General features: G+C 40.8%; 1 protein-coding gene across 6 annotated transcripts in view; it reads right to left on the bottom strand.

Moving 5' to 3' along the window:
- The window catches only part of LOC308096262 (neural cell adhesion molecule L1-like protein), a 92,449-nt gene that overhangs the window by 13,067 nt on the left and 60,135 nt on the right, over positions 1 to 19,247 (bottom strand). For all 6 annotated transcript variants that reach the window (XM_080443633.1, XM_080443637.1, XM_080443638.1 and 3 more), the window contains exons 16-22: positions 18,859 to 19,056; positions 18,256 to 18,326; positions 17,944 to 18,166; positions 16,087 to 16,202; positions 15,173 to 15,377; positions 12,552 to 12,674; positions 4,379 to 4,564 (exon numbers count right to left, since the gene is read on the bottom strand). In XM_080443633.1, the coding sequence (XP_080299759.1) occupies positions 4,379 to 4,564; positions 12,552 to 12,674; positions 15,173 to 15,377; positions 16,087 to 16,202; positions 17,944 to 18,166; positions 18,256 to 18,326; positions 18,859 to 19,056 (1,122 nt within the window). The remainder of the gene's footprint in view (positions 1 to 4,378; positions 4,565 to 12,551; positions 12,675 to 15,172; positions 15,378 to 16,086; positions 16,203 to 17,943; positions 18,167 to 18,255; positions 18,327 to 18,858; positions 19,057 to 19,247) is intronic.

Below are 19,247 nucleotides of genomic sequence, written 5' to 3'. Positions count from 1 at the left end.
TACAAAGTAACTAGTAACTAAAGTTTTCAATAAATAATAAGTACAGAAAATTGGAAATACTCCAGTAAAGTAAAAAATACCTCAAAATTGTGCTTAAGTACAGTACTTGAGTAAATGTACAGAGTTACTTTACACCAATGTTTGACAGATCATCACAAGAATCGACATTGAAATGTTATTCCTATGTTATTCTGTTTTTCTTCAAATCCTGTCTTCATAATTATTAGATGGTAAAGAAGCAAACATAGACGATGGAGGAAACACACAAACAAACAAAAGCACAGATGGTATGGTACCACAGACATTGACAGTTCATCAATAGCACTGTACTAGTGCTGCGGTGGGAGGCAGACGTTGATGGATTACTAGCACACTAATGACCACAGCGGCGCACTCTCCTCTCACCTTTGACTCTGGTCTGGATAACATCTTCAAAAATGCTAGTGTTACTGAGCAACCCCTTGGCCATGAGGCGCACTGTGTACACCGATCCAGGTTCAAGCCCGTCAATGATGTGGAAACTTTGTGAAGTGTTTACAGCCTCTGAAATCCTCCAGTTACCCTCGCCTATACAGCACAGCACAAGAGGTGCACCTTGAAGGTTAAAATCCATACTAACAGAGAAGCTTCAAGGAGTATAGTTCAACCCCAAAAAATACTTGTTTTCAATCAATTTCACACCTCATGAAGTTTTTGAATTCATGGATTTTTTTGTTTGTTTTTGGCACATTCCTAAGCCAATAAGACGGAGACTGGTCATCAAATGATTGGCTCAGGAATGCGACAAAAAGAAAAACATCTCCATGAAAATATGGCATTATTGGGGTGAACTACTCATCTAAAACGTTGGCCTACTTTGTAAATTGTGACATTCCCTGTTTGTTGTCACGCATGTTGTTGACATTTCTATGGCAACCGTAACTATGATATGAAATATCCATACAGACTTTAATGTCTATGTGGGTTTATCATGAATTTCAACATTATCATAAAACCTTCCCACTGGCACTTAAGCATGATGCCACCACTTTTTGAAATTCTTATCAATGCTAAGCAAGGCAGGGGAAGGGTGAAGTAGCTTACGGTTATTCATATAAGCCACATAAAGCTGCGAATCTTGTTGCTCCTCTCTGGCAGCCCAGCTGATTTTGGCAAAGGTGTCACTCACATAAGAGCTTATGTTCAACAGGGCTGGAACTGATAAAGAAAGAAGAAAGGGGAGGGAGGGAGGACAGGAAAAGACAGACAGGCAGAGAGGGGTAAAGGGAGTGGGAAATGGCGAGAAAAGAGGATTAGCACAGGCAAATAGGATCCCCCCGCAGCCCAAGAGAAGAGCGCAGCTTGCAGACACCCTTCAAGAAGACAGTTCAAAAGCCAGCGCCAGGGCCGAGCCTTAATTGAGTGAAGTTGGATTTGGATTATAGAGAGGATAGTGGATAGATAAAAAAGATGGTGGGTGGGAGTCGCATCCAAGCTTCCCCTTCTTCTAAAATAAATCTGGCATTTTATGACACCCACCACGCGTGGAAATCAGAAATAAATTGAACCACGCGTCTAGAATCCAATTGTTCTCTGAGACTTCGGATGCATGGAGATAAGATGGCATGGCTCTCATCTACGACGGTATATGCATGTGTGTGTGTGAGTGTGTGCTGGACCTAAATGAGCCTACGGTGTTACTATATTGTCTACGCTAGTACTCTAGTGTTTGCAGAATTTCAGTACTACAGACCATCTGCTTTGCTTTGACCTTGTTAGCACTGAAAGTGATGCTGTTGTTGGACCAAAAACAACTCTAACTGTGCAGCTGGTGTGTTCAGTTGTAACCAAAACATCCTCTAATGCTGAGCTGGGGTCAATATGAATGAATCCAGGAATGTCCAGGATTAATTATGAATTAAAAAAAAGATTTCCCTAAGTCAGCATATAGGACCTACTACAATGGCACAGCTACGTACAACTTGCTACAACAATTATAGACCAGACCTCCTATAGTTCTAGTATCACTATACCTCTCTAGTTGTGTGCATTCAGGTTCTAAAGGCTGCATTAACTGTGGTGATACTGTACTGTACATACTGCTGGAGTTGGGGACAGATCTTGCAAGGGGGAAAAAAGGAATTGAAATGAAGCAGAAGATTACAGATATAAGAAAAGCCTACCTCAAGGCGCGCGCGCACACACACACACACACACACACACACACACACACACACACACACACACACACACACACACACACACACACACACACACACACACACACACACACACACACACACACACACACACACACATCTGACATCATCAGCCATGCTGCCAAATATAGGGATGCATGCATGCGTAAACAATTATTCATATGATTAATTGTTTATTAATGCCGTTGGCTTAATTTGTCCTTTTTCATACAGTTTAAGCCATTAAGAAATAAGTTGGGAGTAAGAACTTGGGTGTTCACAGCGTTGAACAAGAGAGTCAATAATTTAATCTCTGGAGGAGGCGGTTATTTTTCTGTGTGACTTTTTGGCGGGATATGTTCCTTTATGCTTTTTTGTCTAGTTTGCAGCGCGCTTTATCTCCGCTGCTTTGTTATCTCCTGAGACCTGCTGGAGAAAAATAGATGGTTTTTCGGTGCCTGGCACATTGTTCTGCCATGGCTGTTGCTAGTTTTTCCCCTTCTCTCTCTCTCTCTCTAACTGATGTTCCCTTTCTCTCTCCCTCTCTTTCTGTCTCTGTCTCCCCACTCCACACCCGCTGCCTTTGCTTTACTATCTATCCAAGCAATGCACGTGCACACTGGCACGCACACAGTTTACTGTCTGCTGACAAACCTATGGCAGGCATCTGTCATTGCCTTTCAGTCAGTGGAATTTGTCAAAGTCAATTTCCAATAGAGCCAATAGAACATTATTTATCTATCTAACTGAGAAGTTAGGCTGATGAAGCATAAAAAATCCCAAAAACCTGAGCTTTGAAAGGCTTTGAAATGAATAACAACAACAACCACATACACTTAGCCCTTTCAATTAGCCACTTACTGTAGTGTAAGTCATACACTAATAGCAAACATTGCCAATTTAAGCTCTTAACGGGCCACACTGCGGCGTGCTGTAGCTTGTAGATCTTCTATATTCACAAAAAAAAGTTTTGACATTTTCGGAACATTTCCCCCGGAATGACATGCCAAAAATAGGGATGCTCGGTTGAAAGTGGTTAACATCTAAAAGTAGCAGCTCTTTTTACATCGCCATCTCTATCTCCCGGCTGATCTGAACCTGTGACCTGCATATGCATTTAGCTTTTCTTCCTCCATTGTCACTCCATCAGTCCCCATTAATGTCTCTCCATACCCATGGCATTCCAGTTCCCTGTTATTTGGGTTCATAAATCCAATAGGCTGCATTGTGACTAACATGCCTCGCAGGCAAAGCTTCATAATAGGTCCATTTCATCTCTACACCAAGCCTTGTACTCGACCACATTCACAAACAGTACTTTTAATGGCCATACAAGAATCATCTACAAGACGTAGAGTTTCCCAGAGGAAATATAAAGGACTGAAGCCATAGATTTTATTAAGACGCACAAGAGATGGTCTTCACTTCCTCAATCGATGAGGGAATCTGCGCTGTTAAATGTTTTGTTTCGCAGTAGGGGAAAAATCTTTATAGATGTTTTCATGCCAACAGCTGCATTTATATAGTTGATCTACAACCATGAAAATCAATCACTACTTTCCATGTGTTGTATATTGTAAATCATTAACGCAAGCTCTCTACGTATGAATTATTACTACTCAAATATTAATACCTGCAATGAAGCCAGGCCACAGCTAATACAACAAATAGGCCTGTCACAATTATTACATAACTACAGTACCTATTCGCAATTATTTGAGATAATCGCAATTATCTTGCATCGTCATTAACGTTTCCATGTTGAAAAATGTTATACAGTAAAAAAAAATACAAGCTCGCAGTGGGACATGTTGTGACTATTTCCACTATTTTTACATTTTGAGTATACAAATGGAAATATGGCCTATTTTTGCCACAGTACATTCTTTATTTTTGATTATTTGTGTTCGTCTCATTTGACCTGTGCAATATTTGTCTACCCCTAAAAGGAAAACAGAAATATAATTGTATTGGTTCCAATGTTCAATGCCATTTGTAGGTGTGCAAAAGGCTTGCTTTCCAATGTTCAATGCTAAAAACACAAACAAATCGTTAATCACAATTCAAGGTTTCTAACTAAAAAAGCCAATTCCAAACTCAAATAGATACTTCCCATAAAGTATTTTACCACAAACACCATCTCTGACAAAAACCCACAACCCACCCCAAAGGTCGTGGTACCCCACATCTCTTCCACTTACGTGGGTTGACCTCTGTGCTGCCTTCTTGTACCCGTGGGGGTCCGCAGCCCGCCCTGGTGCAGGCGCTGAGGTGGAAGCGGTAGAGGCTGCCCTCCCCGAGGCCACGGAGCAGCCACTGGGTGGTGTCGGCCCCACTGATGTTCACCTCCCGGGGATAACCCACCTCCTCCTTGGAGGTCTCATTAACTATGGAGCAAGGAAGTAAAAGATGTCATGTCAGTTTAGCTCAGTTCAATGTGGTGGCATGATATGGATTATGGAGGGGAGTGGATGGCGCCACAGGTCAGTGGCGGGGGGGGGGGGCGTGAGGAGGAAGAGAGAGGAGGAGGACGAGGAGGTGCAGGTGGACGCGTACATCTTTTTGCCTCATGTTACTTAGACTAAAGCAGTGATTCTCAACTCTTTTCATTTCAAGTGCCCCCAGTTTGATCATGCATGAGCCCACGGTCTGCCATTTGAATTTTGTATTATTATTATTATTATTATTATAAACTTATGTTGCTATATCAGTGGTTCTCAAAAGCTTTTCATGTCAAGGACCCCCAAAATGATATGTATTTGGCCGCGGACCCCCATCTCATAATACATAGTTCCAGGGACCCCCCCTCCCCCCACCCCCAGAAGGAAAGATTTAAGTTACAAATGTCTGCTTTCAAAAATATAAGACTTTTCACGATTTTTCAAAAAATAGCTGATCTGCTATTTTTGAATAGCCAAACAAATCAAAAAATGACACTTAATGGGTTAAATTAACTCAAGAGTGTACAAATGGGACCAGATGGACCCATAAAGGTCCATTTGGTTCCTAACTATCATTTAGCTGGGGACCCCTTGGAACACCCTCCAGGACCCCTGGGGGTCCCTGAACCCCACATTGAGAACCATGGTGACTCAAGAGTACCAGCACAGTAACAGCAAGAAAATGTCCTGAAGGCTGAGGAGAGTGGAGGAAGATGGAGAGGGGTCATGTCACGCAGACGATCAATATGGTGGACACATGTCAGGACAGGTGATAGAGGGAGGGTTTCATTCCGGGGAAAGAAAACATCACAAAGCAGTGCTAGGCAAGGCCACTCTACGGCCTCAGAGTGATGTACAGTACGCCAAGTCTCCGGCATGCTCATTAAAGGAACGCCTTTCAACCTTATCTATCGCTATAATTGGTCTTCACTAATGCTGATGATTATAAGGCACAATTTTCAGCCACTCGCTCAGAGGTGGGCTGTGGACGGTTCAGAAACGTGCCAACCAACGGCATCATCGGCTAATTAGAAACCTTTCTCTTCCTGGAAAGTATAAGCATGCTGAAATAGAAGCTATCTAAATAAATAAAAAATAAAAATGTTTGAAATCTTGTTTGAAATGACCATGATATTGGAGGACACGTTTTCAAATCATCCACAGTGCACCTCTAACCATTTCAATGGATTTAGTACAAAGGACCCCAATGGAAACAAGCCATAGTGCTTTCTTGGGTTTGAACAATGACCTGCAACAAAGCACTTCCCTGTGCTTGTCTTTGCAAACTGTTAATAAAGTATTCAATCCATCAAACGGAGCGTGTAGACAGAATTGGCACTGTCCCACAGTGAGCATTAGTGAGGACTCATATGGAGATAAAGGCAAATTGTTCCTATAAGTGTGAGTGCAAAAAAGTTTTTCCTCACGCTTTTATAGTAACAGAAAGTGTAGTCTGTAGTGTAGTATGTAGTTAGTCATATGCTACTGTACAGAAGGTCGACATGGCCAATACAATACTGCTTGTGATAATATGGACCGGAGGTGGAGGGTGAGAATGTCTCTCTTTCCGTCGGTGGCATGTTAATGGCAAGTGAACATGCAGACAAGACTGTGGAGGAATGGAGAGGTACGTGTAGGTGTTGAGATGTCATGCTGCTCCGCGCAGCGCACGAATGCCATGGACACCTAATCGTGACAGGTAAGTGGAGGAGGACGCCATTATAAGCAAGCAGAATGACCGCCAGAGTGCTAGAGGAAGAGGAAGGGCAAAAGAGCAAAGAGCAGGAGGGGAGTGAGGAGCAGCAAGAGAAGGAGAGGAAGAAGTAGGGGGCAAAGAAGAAGTAGAAGAGAGATGAGGAGGAGGAATTAAAAGGAAGGGAAAGGGGAGAGAAGAGTGAGGTGAAGCAAGAAGGAATATAGGCATGGAGGAAATATGAGAAACAACATGCAGCGTAATGCAACACACCACACTGTACCTATCCCAGCATGAGAGCAGTCTGTTCAAAGCAACACTTTCTTTCGTTCTTTCTTTCTTTCTTTCTTGTTTTTAACCCATTCAATCCGGGAACGCATCTCTGTCATTTTAGATTTCTTTGGCTATTCAAAAATAGCAGACATACAAGCTCATAGCACGGCACCAAGTGCCGCGCTATGAGCTTGTAGATCTGCTACTTTTGAAAAAATCGTGAAAATGTGTGAAATCTATTAACATAATTTTTTTTGTATTTGTAAAATATTTTGTCCCAGGGATCCCCAGAAGCAAAGATTTGAGTTACAAATGTTCGCTTAAAAAATATATATGTATTCAAAGATTTGCACACATTTTCAAGATAAAAAAAAAATAGCAGATCTACAACCGTATATATGCAATTTTTTAATAGCCAAAGAAATCTAAAATGACAGAGATGCGTTCCTGGATTGAATGGGTTAAGCATTCCATCCCTGGAGGTGTCATTGCCATGCCCGTGGTTAGTACCAGGTGGCAGAATAAGGCTAATACCTATTGCACCAAATCACAGGACTGGTTATGATAAGGTGTTATTTGTTTCATGGCATATAGCACATTGGTGTTCCATGCAGGTGAGAAAGATCTGAGCACTCTCAACAACTAATCCTACAGTAAATCCACAACAAAGGCAGCTTTTTTTCTTATATATATATTTTTTACAACCACATGGTGTGGTGTGGACTTTGCCACATTCATAGGAATGATCTTATTAATATTTCTCTATAGCAGGTCACATTAAACCGACGAGACGCCGTTATAATCCTCTTGCAGCTCCACCCACAGCTGAATAGTGTAGTAATATCAATGAATAGGGCTTACATGTGAGGTATGAAAAAGCAAGAGAGAGGAAAAATAGGCTTTATAGAGCTGGGCAGACTCAGCTCAGTGCGTGCTTGTGAAGACGACGGGGAGTGTCTTTTCCCTTCACATTTCACATTTCACACAAAAGACTTCAGAAATGTCAGCCATAAAGAGCAGGGGCTATGAAAATTGTAGTAAACGTAATGAAAGCCTCCTCTCTCTCACACTCACTCACTCTTTCACCCTAACTGTTCTCCGCATAAAAGAGGTTTCCAGCACTGAGAAGAATGGAAATGCTTGCCTGCCAAAATATATTTTGTTGTCAAGTATGGGTACAAACAGAACAGCATGCGTTATCTTTTTGTTTGCAAGAGAACTTATCCAAGAGGCCAGAAGATAAGACTCACTAATGCTAGTTGGCGTCAAACTGCTGGTCTACAGTGCAACACATAGACTAACAGTGGATCATGCTGAGGCTTTCAGAATTGCACAGTGCCACCTAGTGCCTGCAAGCAAAATGTGTGAGACATCAGACATAATGATGTCGTTGCTCTACAATTCCGAAATAAGCAATGTAAAGCAGTGGTTTTCAACCTTTTTCATATCAAGGTCCATTATCTATTCTGCATTTGAGCCGCGGACCACCATTTGATGATATTTAGGCACTCAGACCCAAGACTTAAAATATTTTGTTGTCGTTGGATAATATTTTGTCCACAATTCCATGCTTTATTGATGTTGGTACCATAGGAGTGATAACAGGCAAACGTTGATCAAAAATAACAATTCTTTAATTAAAGGTAGGGTAAGTGATAGTTTTTTTTTTTTTTTTTTTTTTTTGTTAAAAAGGTTAAACTACTATATTCTGATAGTAATCATTGCTACAGAGAGTTTGTTCGGTCACAGGGGTCTCTCCAGTAGGTGACAACATTTAAGCCAATCAGGAGAGAGCACTGAAAATGCATTTTCTGTTTATTAAAGAGCTGGAGACACATGGGAGACTCCTTTTACTGAACAAACACTCTATAGCAATGAGTACTATCAGAATATAGAGCTATTGAACACTTATGTTAACCAAAGTAAATCACTTACCCTACCTTTAAGTAATGCAGATGTTTAACAATAATTTAACTCTCGAGAGCGTAAAATTAAACCAAATGGAACCTTACGGGTGCATTTAGTTTCATTTTACACTCTCAAGAGTTAAAGATCTATAAGGGTCCATTTGGTTTCATTTTACACTCTCAAGAGTTAAAGATCTATAAGGGTCCATTTGGTTACCAACTCTCCATCATTTAGCTGGGGACCACCTGGAACCCCCTAAAGGACCACTGATGGTCCCCGGACCAGTGGTTGAGATCCACTGATGTAAAGTATTGGCTCATTGGCATGTTGAACAAGTAATGGGTATGTGCAAAAATAGTTCTGGTTATACAGTAGTACATGCACAATGGCATGTGTACAATGCTATGTGTACACATTTGAATGTGTGTCTCTTTATAGTAACTGTAACTGTAGATACAGTGGGTAGATACTGACAGACATAGGAACCTGACATAACTGTTGCATGTGATGATAGAGCAGGAGTCTTCAACGTTTTTCAGCCCATGGACCCCTTAGCTGAGAGAGAGATGAAGCAGGGATCCCCACTACGTATTGTATAAAATTGTGTTGCAGATTCAACTTTTTCATAGATCTCATAGATAGCTTCATAGACTTGTTTGACAGCACTATCATCAGTGTTGTGTGAATTGATGTTTGTTTGTTTGTTTGTTTGTTTGTTTGCTTGCTTAAACATTATCTTGGTATCTTGGATTCATGTTAATGTGTATTTTCAGACATTTAACCACTTAACCCTCTAAATACTGTACTTGCTCTGCTCTTTCTTCCCTCTAGTCTACACCTAACCTTTTTGCTGAAAATAGCAGATCTATAAGCTTGTAGATCTGCTATTGTTGGCTAAAGTTCTCCCCAGAATAGGGATGCTGGTTAATGCAAAAAAACAAAAAAAGTCCTGTCACACAAAGATTTGGTGGCCCCCTGTAGTAACCCTGAGGACCCCCTAGGGATCCCGGACCCCCTGTTGAAGACCCCTGTGATAGATACTCTATGAGCTTGGCCTTTGTCTGTTGAAGGGGTGTAGGTCAGAGAGGGTCACTCCAATTATCCAGTCAGCAGCTCTCATCCAAGGTTAATAGGTCAACTAATACTTGGGTGTGAAAGAACCTTTTAGATATAATAAAAACTAGACTTTAGGGGGAATGAACTGAAACTATATTGTGTACTTACAGTACAAAACGAACAATAAAATGAAAATATGCAGAATATCGTTGAATCTTCAACACAACATGGATGAGGAGGCATTGGTGCATATGCTTATTGTGACTGGGATGTCTACATGACCGTGAGTGAATTGCCTGCCTTCGCAAAGTGTTGTTTGTGTTGTAATACCTATTCTGAACTTCTTAAATCTTAACCAAATTGAACAGAAGTTAAAGGTAGGGTAAGTGATATATATATATATATATTTTTTTGTTAAAGACGGGGTGCCGTGATTTTCAGTGATTTCCCCCCCCCCTAAAACATAATCATCAGGTATTATGGTTATACTAGGAGGAAGATTCTTTTCAAAAAAGTGTACAGAAATTGTTAAAATTATGTTTTTATGTGGACACGCCTCCAGTTCATTAAGTATACCTGGTTCTCACCTTAGCACCTCCTCCACCACCTTAGCACCACCCACCTGTCCTAGACCCTCCTCCTCCTCATGCCCACACCTGTTGTGTTATGATAATGAGGGGGAGGGTATGTTTTTACTATGTCACTAAAGTGCTGTTTCTCTATTGGCACGTTTGACCCTCAAGGTTTCAGCCTCCAGGTAGAAACTCAAAATAGTCAGAGAAGACATAAAACACCATAAAAACACCACCAGGGGGCTTAATGAAGTTCTATCAACCTCATAGACACATGAAAAACAGAAAAAGTGCAAAACCATGGCACCACCTCTTTAAAAAGGTTCAAGTACTATATTCTGATAGTAATCATTGCTACAGAGCGTTTGTTTGGTCACAGGGGTCTCTCCAGCTCTTCAGTAAACAGAATATAGTACATTTTCAGGTAGGTGACACATTATAATCCAATCAGGAGAGAGCACTGAAAATGCATTTTCTGTTTAATAAAGAGCTGGAGAGACATTGGAGACTCCTTATATGGACAGGACACTCTATGGTAACGAGCACTATCAGAACATAGACCCATTTTGCAATTATTTGAATAATTGCAAATCACTTACCCTACCTTTAAGCATGAAGGAAATATACAAAACTATAATAACTCAACTCTCGTCACAGATGTGATGTGACTCAAATCACCTCCCAAGGTGTTGACAGTAAGTCCTGGTGTCCCAGAACCATCCTCCTCCTCCACAGCCTCTGTCAGCGTTTGACAGGCTTGCGCAGGTGACAGACTCACCTGCACTACACCTACACTACACTGACATGCTTTACTCTGAACCCACAACATCTCACTCACATGACAACCGAGCGAGACTCTAACCCCAGGGCTACATTGAAATGCATGAATTTTTACAAAATAATTTACTACATGCACGAAACACATCTGGAAAGATCCAGCTGTGGTCACTGGTGCCTGTACTGTACATGCTACACCAATCATGTGCATATGTGTGCAGACGTGAGAGCCTTGCGTGCGTATATTGTGAAATAGGATCGTATTTGTACATGCTTACACACCCAAACATGGCCTTTGGAATAGTTATTTCCATTTCTTGGTGGGCTACACAAACATGAATGACGGTATATTTTATGAATGCAAAAGCACTTCTTCAGGGTTGTGCAGTTTGGTATAACATAAGCTGCACAGTATAAATCCTCAGAGTTAGTTTATCCATTTGTAACTCAGAGAGTGTACTAATGGAACTGGTTTGTACAATTTCAGAATGTATTTATCACTCAGGATGTCATAGTGAGGAGGTGATGATCAGGTGATGTTAAGGCATAACATAAGTAACAAATTACAAAATGTTACTTTCACAAGTTTTGTTTTAAGCTTCTAATGACATTGACTTTTGCACTTCATTTGAATGATTATACAATAATATAACATAACACATTACTTGGCACAGAAAGTAATGTGTTCTGTAATATATTCAAGGCTTGACTCACACTCCAGTATCTGTACAATATCTTATAACTATACTTAATCACTCTTAATGTTGCGTAGGCATAGAGATCGCCATGTTCCCTACTTTGCATAAGGCCTGTTAATGCTAGAGTACAACTCATCTGCTTGTTAGACTTAGAACATAATGTTTATTCATATCCCTCTGCTTACCTCCATCAGTCATGACTCATATCTTATGACCTCTGCGAATTATTCTATTTCCGTGTTTAATAAACTTCAGAACACGGCGTTTGACAATACGTGTTGTCATCTTATTGTTCTCTGCGCTCATGCTTGCTTACAGAAGTGCACTTCAACTGAATGACCGGTGGAATTGAACTGGGAAAGAATTTAACTTACTCTTTTACATCAGTGTGACAATATACTTGAAGGTGAAGCCCCACCGGGAGGGCCTTTTGGATCACCACAGAGGTCTACCTAACCACATCAACCCTGGCATTTTGGGCATGGCATTATAGGCGGACATTTTAAAAACAAATTTCAAACACATAAAAGAAACGTTGTAATTCGGATTCTCTTTTTTGGTGAAGTATAAAATAGTGCTTAAGTGGTTAATTCACGACAATATTGTAAGTTATTACTTTTAATTAAAAGTCATGACTGCACACTGATGACATGTAACTTTACCAAGCAGTGTCATTCACACTGGGACGCACCAATATGCTTGCTGTCACAATTACAATGAGAATGAATGAATGAGCGAATGAATACTTCAGTTATTAATTTTAAAGTTAAGTTGAGTAAATCCATAATCAGCCGTTAGACCCTAGTGTCATTGTGTGTGTGTGTGTGTGTGTGTGTGTGTGTGTGTGTGTGTGTGTGTGTGTGTGTGTGTGTGTGTGTGTGTGTGTGTGTGTGTGTGTGTGTGTGTGTGTGTGTGTGTGTGTGTGTGTGTGTGTGTGTGTGTGTGTACGTGCGTACTTATTTGATATTGAAGAAGATATCCAGTGTGAATGCCGTTTGCTTCCAGGGGAGGGCCCCATACAAGTGAAATGGAGTCTTTCTGTGCATTGGATGCAGTCAGGATGGGGACTTGTTCAGGAACTGTGAAAACAACATCATCGTTAGTACAATTCTGGATACAGTGTTGTCTTTCAGCGTGTACTTTATCCAAGGGGAAATAGAGAGTTTACACAGCCACATTGATTCTGTGAGAATAAATAGAAAAGCCATAGCCTGAGGAGTGCTAGTAATTGAAGGCGTAGACAAAGTCAGTTATTCAGCCAGTCAGTCAGACAGACAGACAGACAGTTGATTGGTTATGTTCTTGCAGCAACAACTCAAGGCCTCATGTCCTTTCTGATCCCTGGTCTCAATTGTGGGAGAATAGAGTACACTTGTGGGAGTGTATTATGGCGAGGAAACCAAGTAAGATGAGAGAAAGAGAGAGAGTGCGTGTGGCGATCGTGCGCGCATGTGTATAGTGCGTGCATGCATGTGTATAGCGCGTGCATGTGTATAGTGCGTGCGTGCGTGTGTGAGTGACTGAGCGAGAAAGAGAAAGTACTAACTTTGGTCTTGCCGAAAGAAAGATTATTTTGACACATACATACTGTACATACTCTCAAGATACGTACTGTACATACATACTGTACATATTGCAGGTTACTCTAGGTATTCTCTCTGTCATGTACTGTAGGTGTTATTACTGTATAAACGTTGCAGGTTATGTATCATGCAGTTCTGTATGTTGTACTGTATGTGCAGAGCTGTGCTGTGTTGGAGGTTTTGTTTTAAGTTTCTGTCATCTGCTAGAACTGTTGAGCAGTGGGAGAGGTGAAGAATTTCAACATTTAGGAATGAATCAATCAAGTTGTGAAGTTCATTGTATCTCCATATTTAATGTTTTTATGTTTTTCATAAATTAATGCCCTGTTTTATACTTCATTGTATAACAGTGTCACGCAAAAGTAGTAAGAATAGCTGAGCTGCAAACTCACAAGGCATCGCAATGTGACACGTTGACATGCCTAAAATATGATTAAGTCTGTTGTTTTTAACCAATGAAACATATTAGCAAGAGTTTGTGATTTAATACGTTATTTTTTCCGTATTTTTTTCCATTTCCTAAAAAGTAATGGTTTGACACATACAAGGTGTCTGCCCGACAGCAAAGATATACACCTTTGTTTTATTGTTAGGGTTAGTGCTGTATATACCTAGATAGGGCACTTGGTAAAATAAGATTATTCATGAATTAATGCATAAATATGGCATGAAGTGCTGTGTCGTTAGGCGTCTTAACCCTTTAAGACCTGAGGCGATTCTTTAAAAAAAATCTAAATCCTAACAGTTTTTTGAAAAAAAATCAACAAAAAAAAAATCACGATTTTTCAAAAATAGCAGATATACAAGCTCATAGCGCGGCACTCGGTGCCGCGCTATGAGCTTGTATATCTGCTATTTTTGAATAGCCAAAGACATCTAAAGTGACACAGATGCGTTCCAGGTATCAATGGGTTAAGTCATCAGATGAGTAATTAAACAGCAGCTTTGATTCAGAATAAACCAAACAAACAGTAACCCTAACCCTTCAAACAAGTGATAATTATAATCTAAATGTTTCTAAACGCAGGGGTTGATATATGAACAATATTGTTCATCTTTAAACTGTCTGCCTGTGAACTACTGTAAATTACTCAAGAACAGGAAGGTGGATTTTCACAAAACTTGGTGGGAATGATCAGTAGGCTACCCTGACAAGAAAATTCATTTTCAGATCGAAAAGGTCAGGGTCACAATCAAGGTCACGCTCAGCATTACATAATGTAATCCTGTAATCCTGTGCCATCCATCATGTCACAGTGTGCCGTCAAATGAGGTCAAAAAGTAAAAGTTTTCAATATAAATGTCAAGCTGCCATTCTAAAGGCCATAACTCAAATATAACATCAAAATGACATAATCGATCATGTCTCAGGAACAAAAAAAAAGATCAGTCAACAATCAACCACGGTGTTGAATAGCAAGAGATGTTGCCATGGGCAGGGTTTAAAGGTGTTGTGTTTTTGTGAGCTCTATATTCTGATAGTAGTCATTGCTATAGAGTGTTTGTTCAATAACAGGGGTCTCCCCTCTCCAGCTCTTGAAAACCTGACCTGAAAATACATTTTCAGATCAGGATATCAATTTGATCCAATCAGGAGAGAGAACTCACACAAGATAAACAAGTGAAATTGGTGACGCACCTGAAAATGTATTTTCTGTTTATTAAAAAAGCTGGAGCAACGTGGAGAACCCGGTTACTGAACAAACACTCTATAGCAATGATTACTACCAGAATACAGAGCTTTAGCTTAACAAAATACATTTCGTTGTAACCAAATATAACAATTTTGTATTTTAAAACAAAATGCCAGACGCCAGAGTTGTGTTAATTTAGTGTTCATTATCCATTTCTAACTCTGAGAATGTGTGGTATCTGTGCATACATTTGCACACCCTCTGAGTTGAATTAACAGTTAGGATTTTACAGTGTATGTATTGATTTAGGGGTTAACCAAGGTCTGCGGGGCCTTAAACCCCATTACATTCTCCCCTCACCTCCCTCGGGTGTTTCAAAGGTGACAGGGTCACTGTTGGGTCCATTGCCCTTCCTGTTGTAGACGTTGACATAGAGTGTGTACTCTGTGTATGGTTTGAGGCCTGGCATCATGGCGGAGCTTCCGTTGCCAGGGAATGACATGGACTGGCGTATATCCTTGACCTTGTTATGAGTTAATAAACTGCGAGTCCGCAACCAGTGCACCTGTTGTGAGACAAGGGTTGGGGTGGAACAGTTAATTGAAATAATCAATTTAATAGACTTGATTGATTTCCCCATAAATCTTCCAAAATAGCTAAAATACCAGATCTACGAACTTGCAACGTATTGCAATGCAAAACGTTGTTAGCTAGTATAGTGGCTATTTCATGCTATTTTTGTACGACACCATTGTAAAGCGAAGTATAAAATAGGGCTTAAGTGGTTAATCAAAATAATCAATGTAGTCAATTATTTAAAAAATCGAATTGTTTTGCGTCGATTCATTGATATATTGAAAAAAAAGTGCTTCAAGATTATTCTATCAAAAAGTAATCAACAGAATAATCAAAAGGAAAATAATCAATAGTTGCAGCCCTAGTTGAAATTGAACACAAAAAAGAGATGTGCAAGGGAACAGTTTGAAAGGACCACAAATAGTGTGCGTGCATGCTTGCGTACGTGTGTGTGCGCGTGCGAGTGTGTGTGCATCTGGCAACTGCTCCAGCATCCCAAAGTCTGTTTGCCGGGCGCCAGTATACAAATTAAGTATAAAGTCTGATTTATGTGCTGACGTACGGCCACATTGCTTAGAAATAACATTTTTTCAAGCTTTTCACTTGATAATCGGTTATTTTTGTTGAGTGCCATGGTCATACAACAAGAACAAAGAATACATTTGAATTAAGACTGATCAAGAGCTATGTCAGCTTACTTTGTAGCCTCCCAAATGGCCTTGTACAGTGGCTGGGGGGACCAGAGTCCAGCTGACCCTCAGAAGGGTGGTGTTCATCACCTCCACTGCTACATCACTTGGTGCTGCAGTAGGAACTGGAGATCAGGTGGTGGGGTGGGAGGTTAGTAAAAAATCTGACACACATATTCACTTGCATGCACACACGCAAACTCGCGCGCACACACACTCACACACGCACGCATGCACGCACACACAAACACACACGGGTGACAAATTAAAGGCAAAACCAACATAAACTATTAGGCCTACCACGAGCCGTCAGAACAGCTACGCCTTGGCAAAGATTCAAGTCTCTGGGAATCTACTGTAGGGATGGAACAACATTTCCCTCATTTGGTGTTTAAATGGTTGGGGTGGGGATCGAGCGCTGTCTAACACGCTGGTCCAAATCTCCTATACTGTAGGTTTTCATCTGGGTTGAGATCTGGTAATTGTGAAGGTCATAGCATATGATTCATAACGTTTTCATTCTCATCAAATCATTCAGTGAACTCTGTGGATGGTAGAAATGTCATCCTGGAAGAGATGACTGCCATCATCAGGATAGAAATGTTTCTTGAGGATAATGGTGATCATTCACGATTAAGAATTGATTTGCAGTGATGCTTCCCTCTAAGGGAACTATTAGCACTATTAGTAATGTACTTAGATGTTATACATGCCACAAAGCGTAGTAGGATGCTAATTGCCCCATTACTGTATATCATGCAGTACACCTGTAAGGAAGCATCTGCAGTTGTTATGTTTCTCCATTTGTTTAGGCAGGTCTTTCCTTCAATTTATCACCCGTCAGTATGTTACATTCTGAAAAGCTTGCCAATGAAGGTATAGGAAAAAGACAACAACACCCTCACTTTCACTCCTTTGCACATGACTTTCTAGTGGTATACTACTGGTTGGAGAGGCAGAAGCGAGGCACAGCCAACACTACAGTGAAACAGAAACAATATGTCTCAGAAGGCCTACAGCGCAGAGTGTGTCACAATCTGTCAAACTTCCCACTGGTTCTGAGACGGAAGTGGAAAGTTGTTCTCCCTCCTCACTACAAAGGTTATCTGCCACCTGCTCCCCTCAGAGGAGGTCTAACAACGTCACTACTGCACACACACATTAGTACACCTACACAGGGGTTAACTCCATGTAGCACACCTACACAGGGGTTAACTCCTTGAAGTACACCTACACAGGGGCTAACTCCCTGTAGCACACCTACAGTACTGTACACAGGGTATAACTCCATATTGTACACCTACACATAGGTAACTCAATGGGAGAAAAGGAAGAAAACAAAAGCAAGGACAAACCTAACCTGACACATTTTCCCACAGACAATGCCAAATGATAACTGTAGGAAGGCAAAGATATAAAATAAAGAATCGCAGTGAGTTACAGTGGAAACGGAGCCTACAATACTGTACAACAGTACATGTTTTAATTCAGGTTAAATGTATGTTACCAGAAATGGCACAACTTCATGCATGGTTGTGCATAAAAATAAATTAACAGGCGTTCTTAAGAGGAAATACTGAATGTTAAAGTGCATTTCAGTTCATTGTTGGTGAAGATGTTTATCAGATGTTATTAAAGCATTAGAATCACACATTGCAGTTTAACCACTTAAACCCCAGCATCGGTATTGTGGGGAAAGCTTTCGCTCACAATGCAACGCGTTGCGTCGCATTGAGAGCTTGTCGATCGCTATTTTCAGCGAAAGCTTTCCCCACAATAACAGAAAACAGAAAATACACTAGTATTGAGCCCTGAGGGACTCCGGTTACCCATACGGGATTTAAGTGGTTAAGGTCCAGGACTCACCATCTTCCCCGGAGTAGCCTGTGACAACTTTGGGCTCTGGTCCCCAACCATGGCTGTTCCTACTCTGAATCTTCATCTCATAGGGGACAAACGTAGGCGTGTTCTTCACCACAAAGGAGTGTCTTTTGACCAGGTGCTCTTTCCATTCGTCTTCAACGCCCAGTCTCCTATAGCTCAACTTGTACTCCAAGCCGGGGCCATTGTGCTCAATTGGCAACAGAGGCTAAAACAGGAGGTGCAGACATTAAACATGAATTTATACTGTATGATTGATTTCTTTAATTGGGTTGAAACATATTTTTTCCACCTCACCTCCCAGCTAATGTCCATTTGATGAGGAAGATGGCCCTGGATTTTGATGTTGTCTGGGTTCCTATCGGGAGCTTTGGAGAAATTTGTTATAAATATTGAATGATTTTCCTCGCAATCATAACTCTAGCATGGCATTAAAACATTCTGTGAATAGTCTTATTTCTCAGATAAAATAAGCTATAAACTGGGTAGGGCCCATAGCTCATGGGCTTTGATGCCTCACACTGAGTCCCCTGTTCGACTTCTGGGCTACTCTCAATAAAGGCAGAAAAAGACTGGAAAAAATAGCAAAAAATAAATAGACTGTAAACAATTATGAACAACTCATGCAACTAATAAGTACAGTACTATTACTAACAGTGGCATTAATCTAATCCCTACCCTGGTGCAAATCTTCAACCAGGACCCCAATGGAGGGGACTTTTTTGGTGTTATCCTTTTATCCTTCGTGCATTTTTGTCTAATAAAATATTAAATGTATAACTGTATAACTTATCAATTGTGCAAGTCATAACAAAAAGTAACGTGAACATTTTACATACGCTCACAATAGCTGACCACAATGGACAAAAAAGGGGAATGATAACAGGGAATGAGTCCCACCAGCAGGGATGGTTTTATATCTCTCTGTAGGCTCGCTGGGGGGCCCTGTTCCAACGCCGTTGACAGCATACACTCTGAACTGGTAGTTGAGATGTCCGTGCAGCAGCAGCTCTGCTGTTGCCTGGTTACCGGGCACTTTCTTCAGCTCCCTCCATCTGCCGGGCTCCCACTGGTCCTCTTCATACTCCACTACGAAGTCTACACAGTCAAATAATGAAGGTGAGCCAATGTAACTCTGAGCGTGTACAAACGTAACCAAATGGACCCTTCCGGGTCCATTTGGTTACATTTGTACACGCTCAGAGTTGCAAATGGCGTGCATCTGTGCTCATCAAAATAGTGCACATCATTTTCACTGAGCCAAGAGGGGATATTTCAGAGAGGCAATC

This window comes from Gymnoscopelus braueri, assembly GCF_963280865.1.
Source record: "Gymnoscopelus braueri genome assembly, chromosome: 12".
NCBI lineage: Eukaryota > Metazoa > Chordata > Actinopteri > Myctophiformes > Myctophidae > Gymnoscopelus > Gymnoscopelus braueri.
The sequence above is the reverse complement of the archived record's forward strand: the minus strand, read 5'-3'. Positions and strand labels throughout refer to the sequence as shown.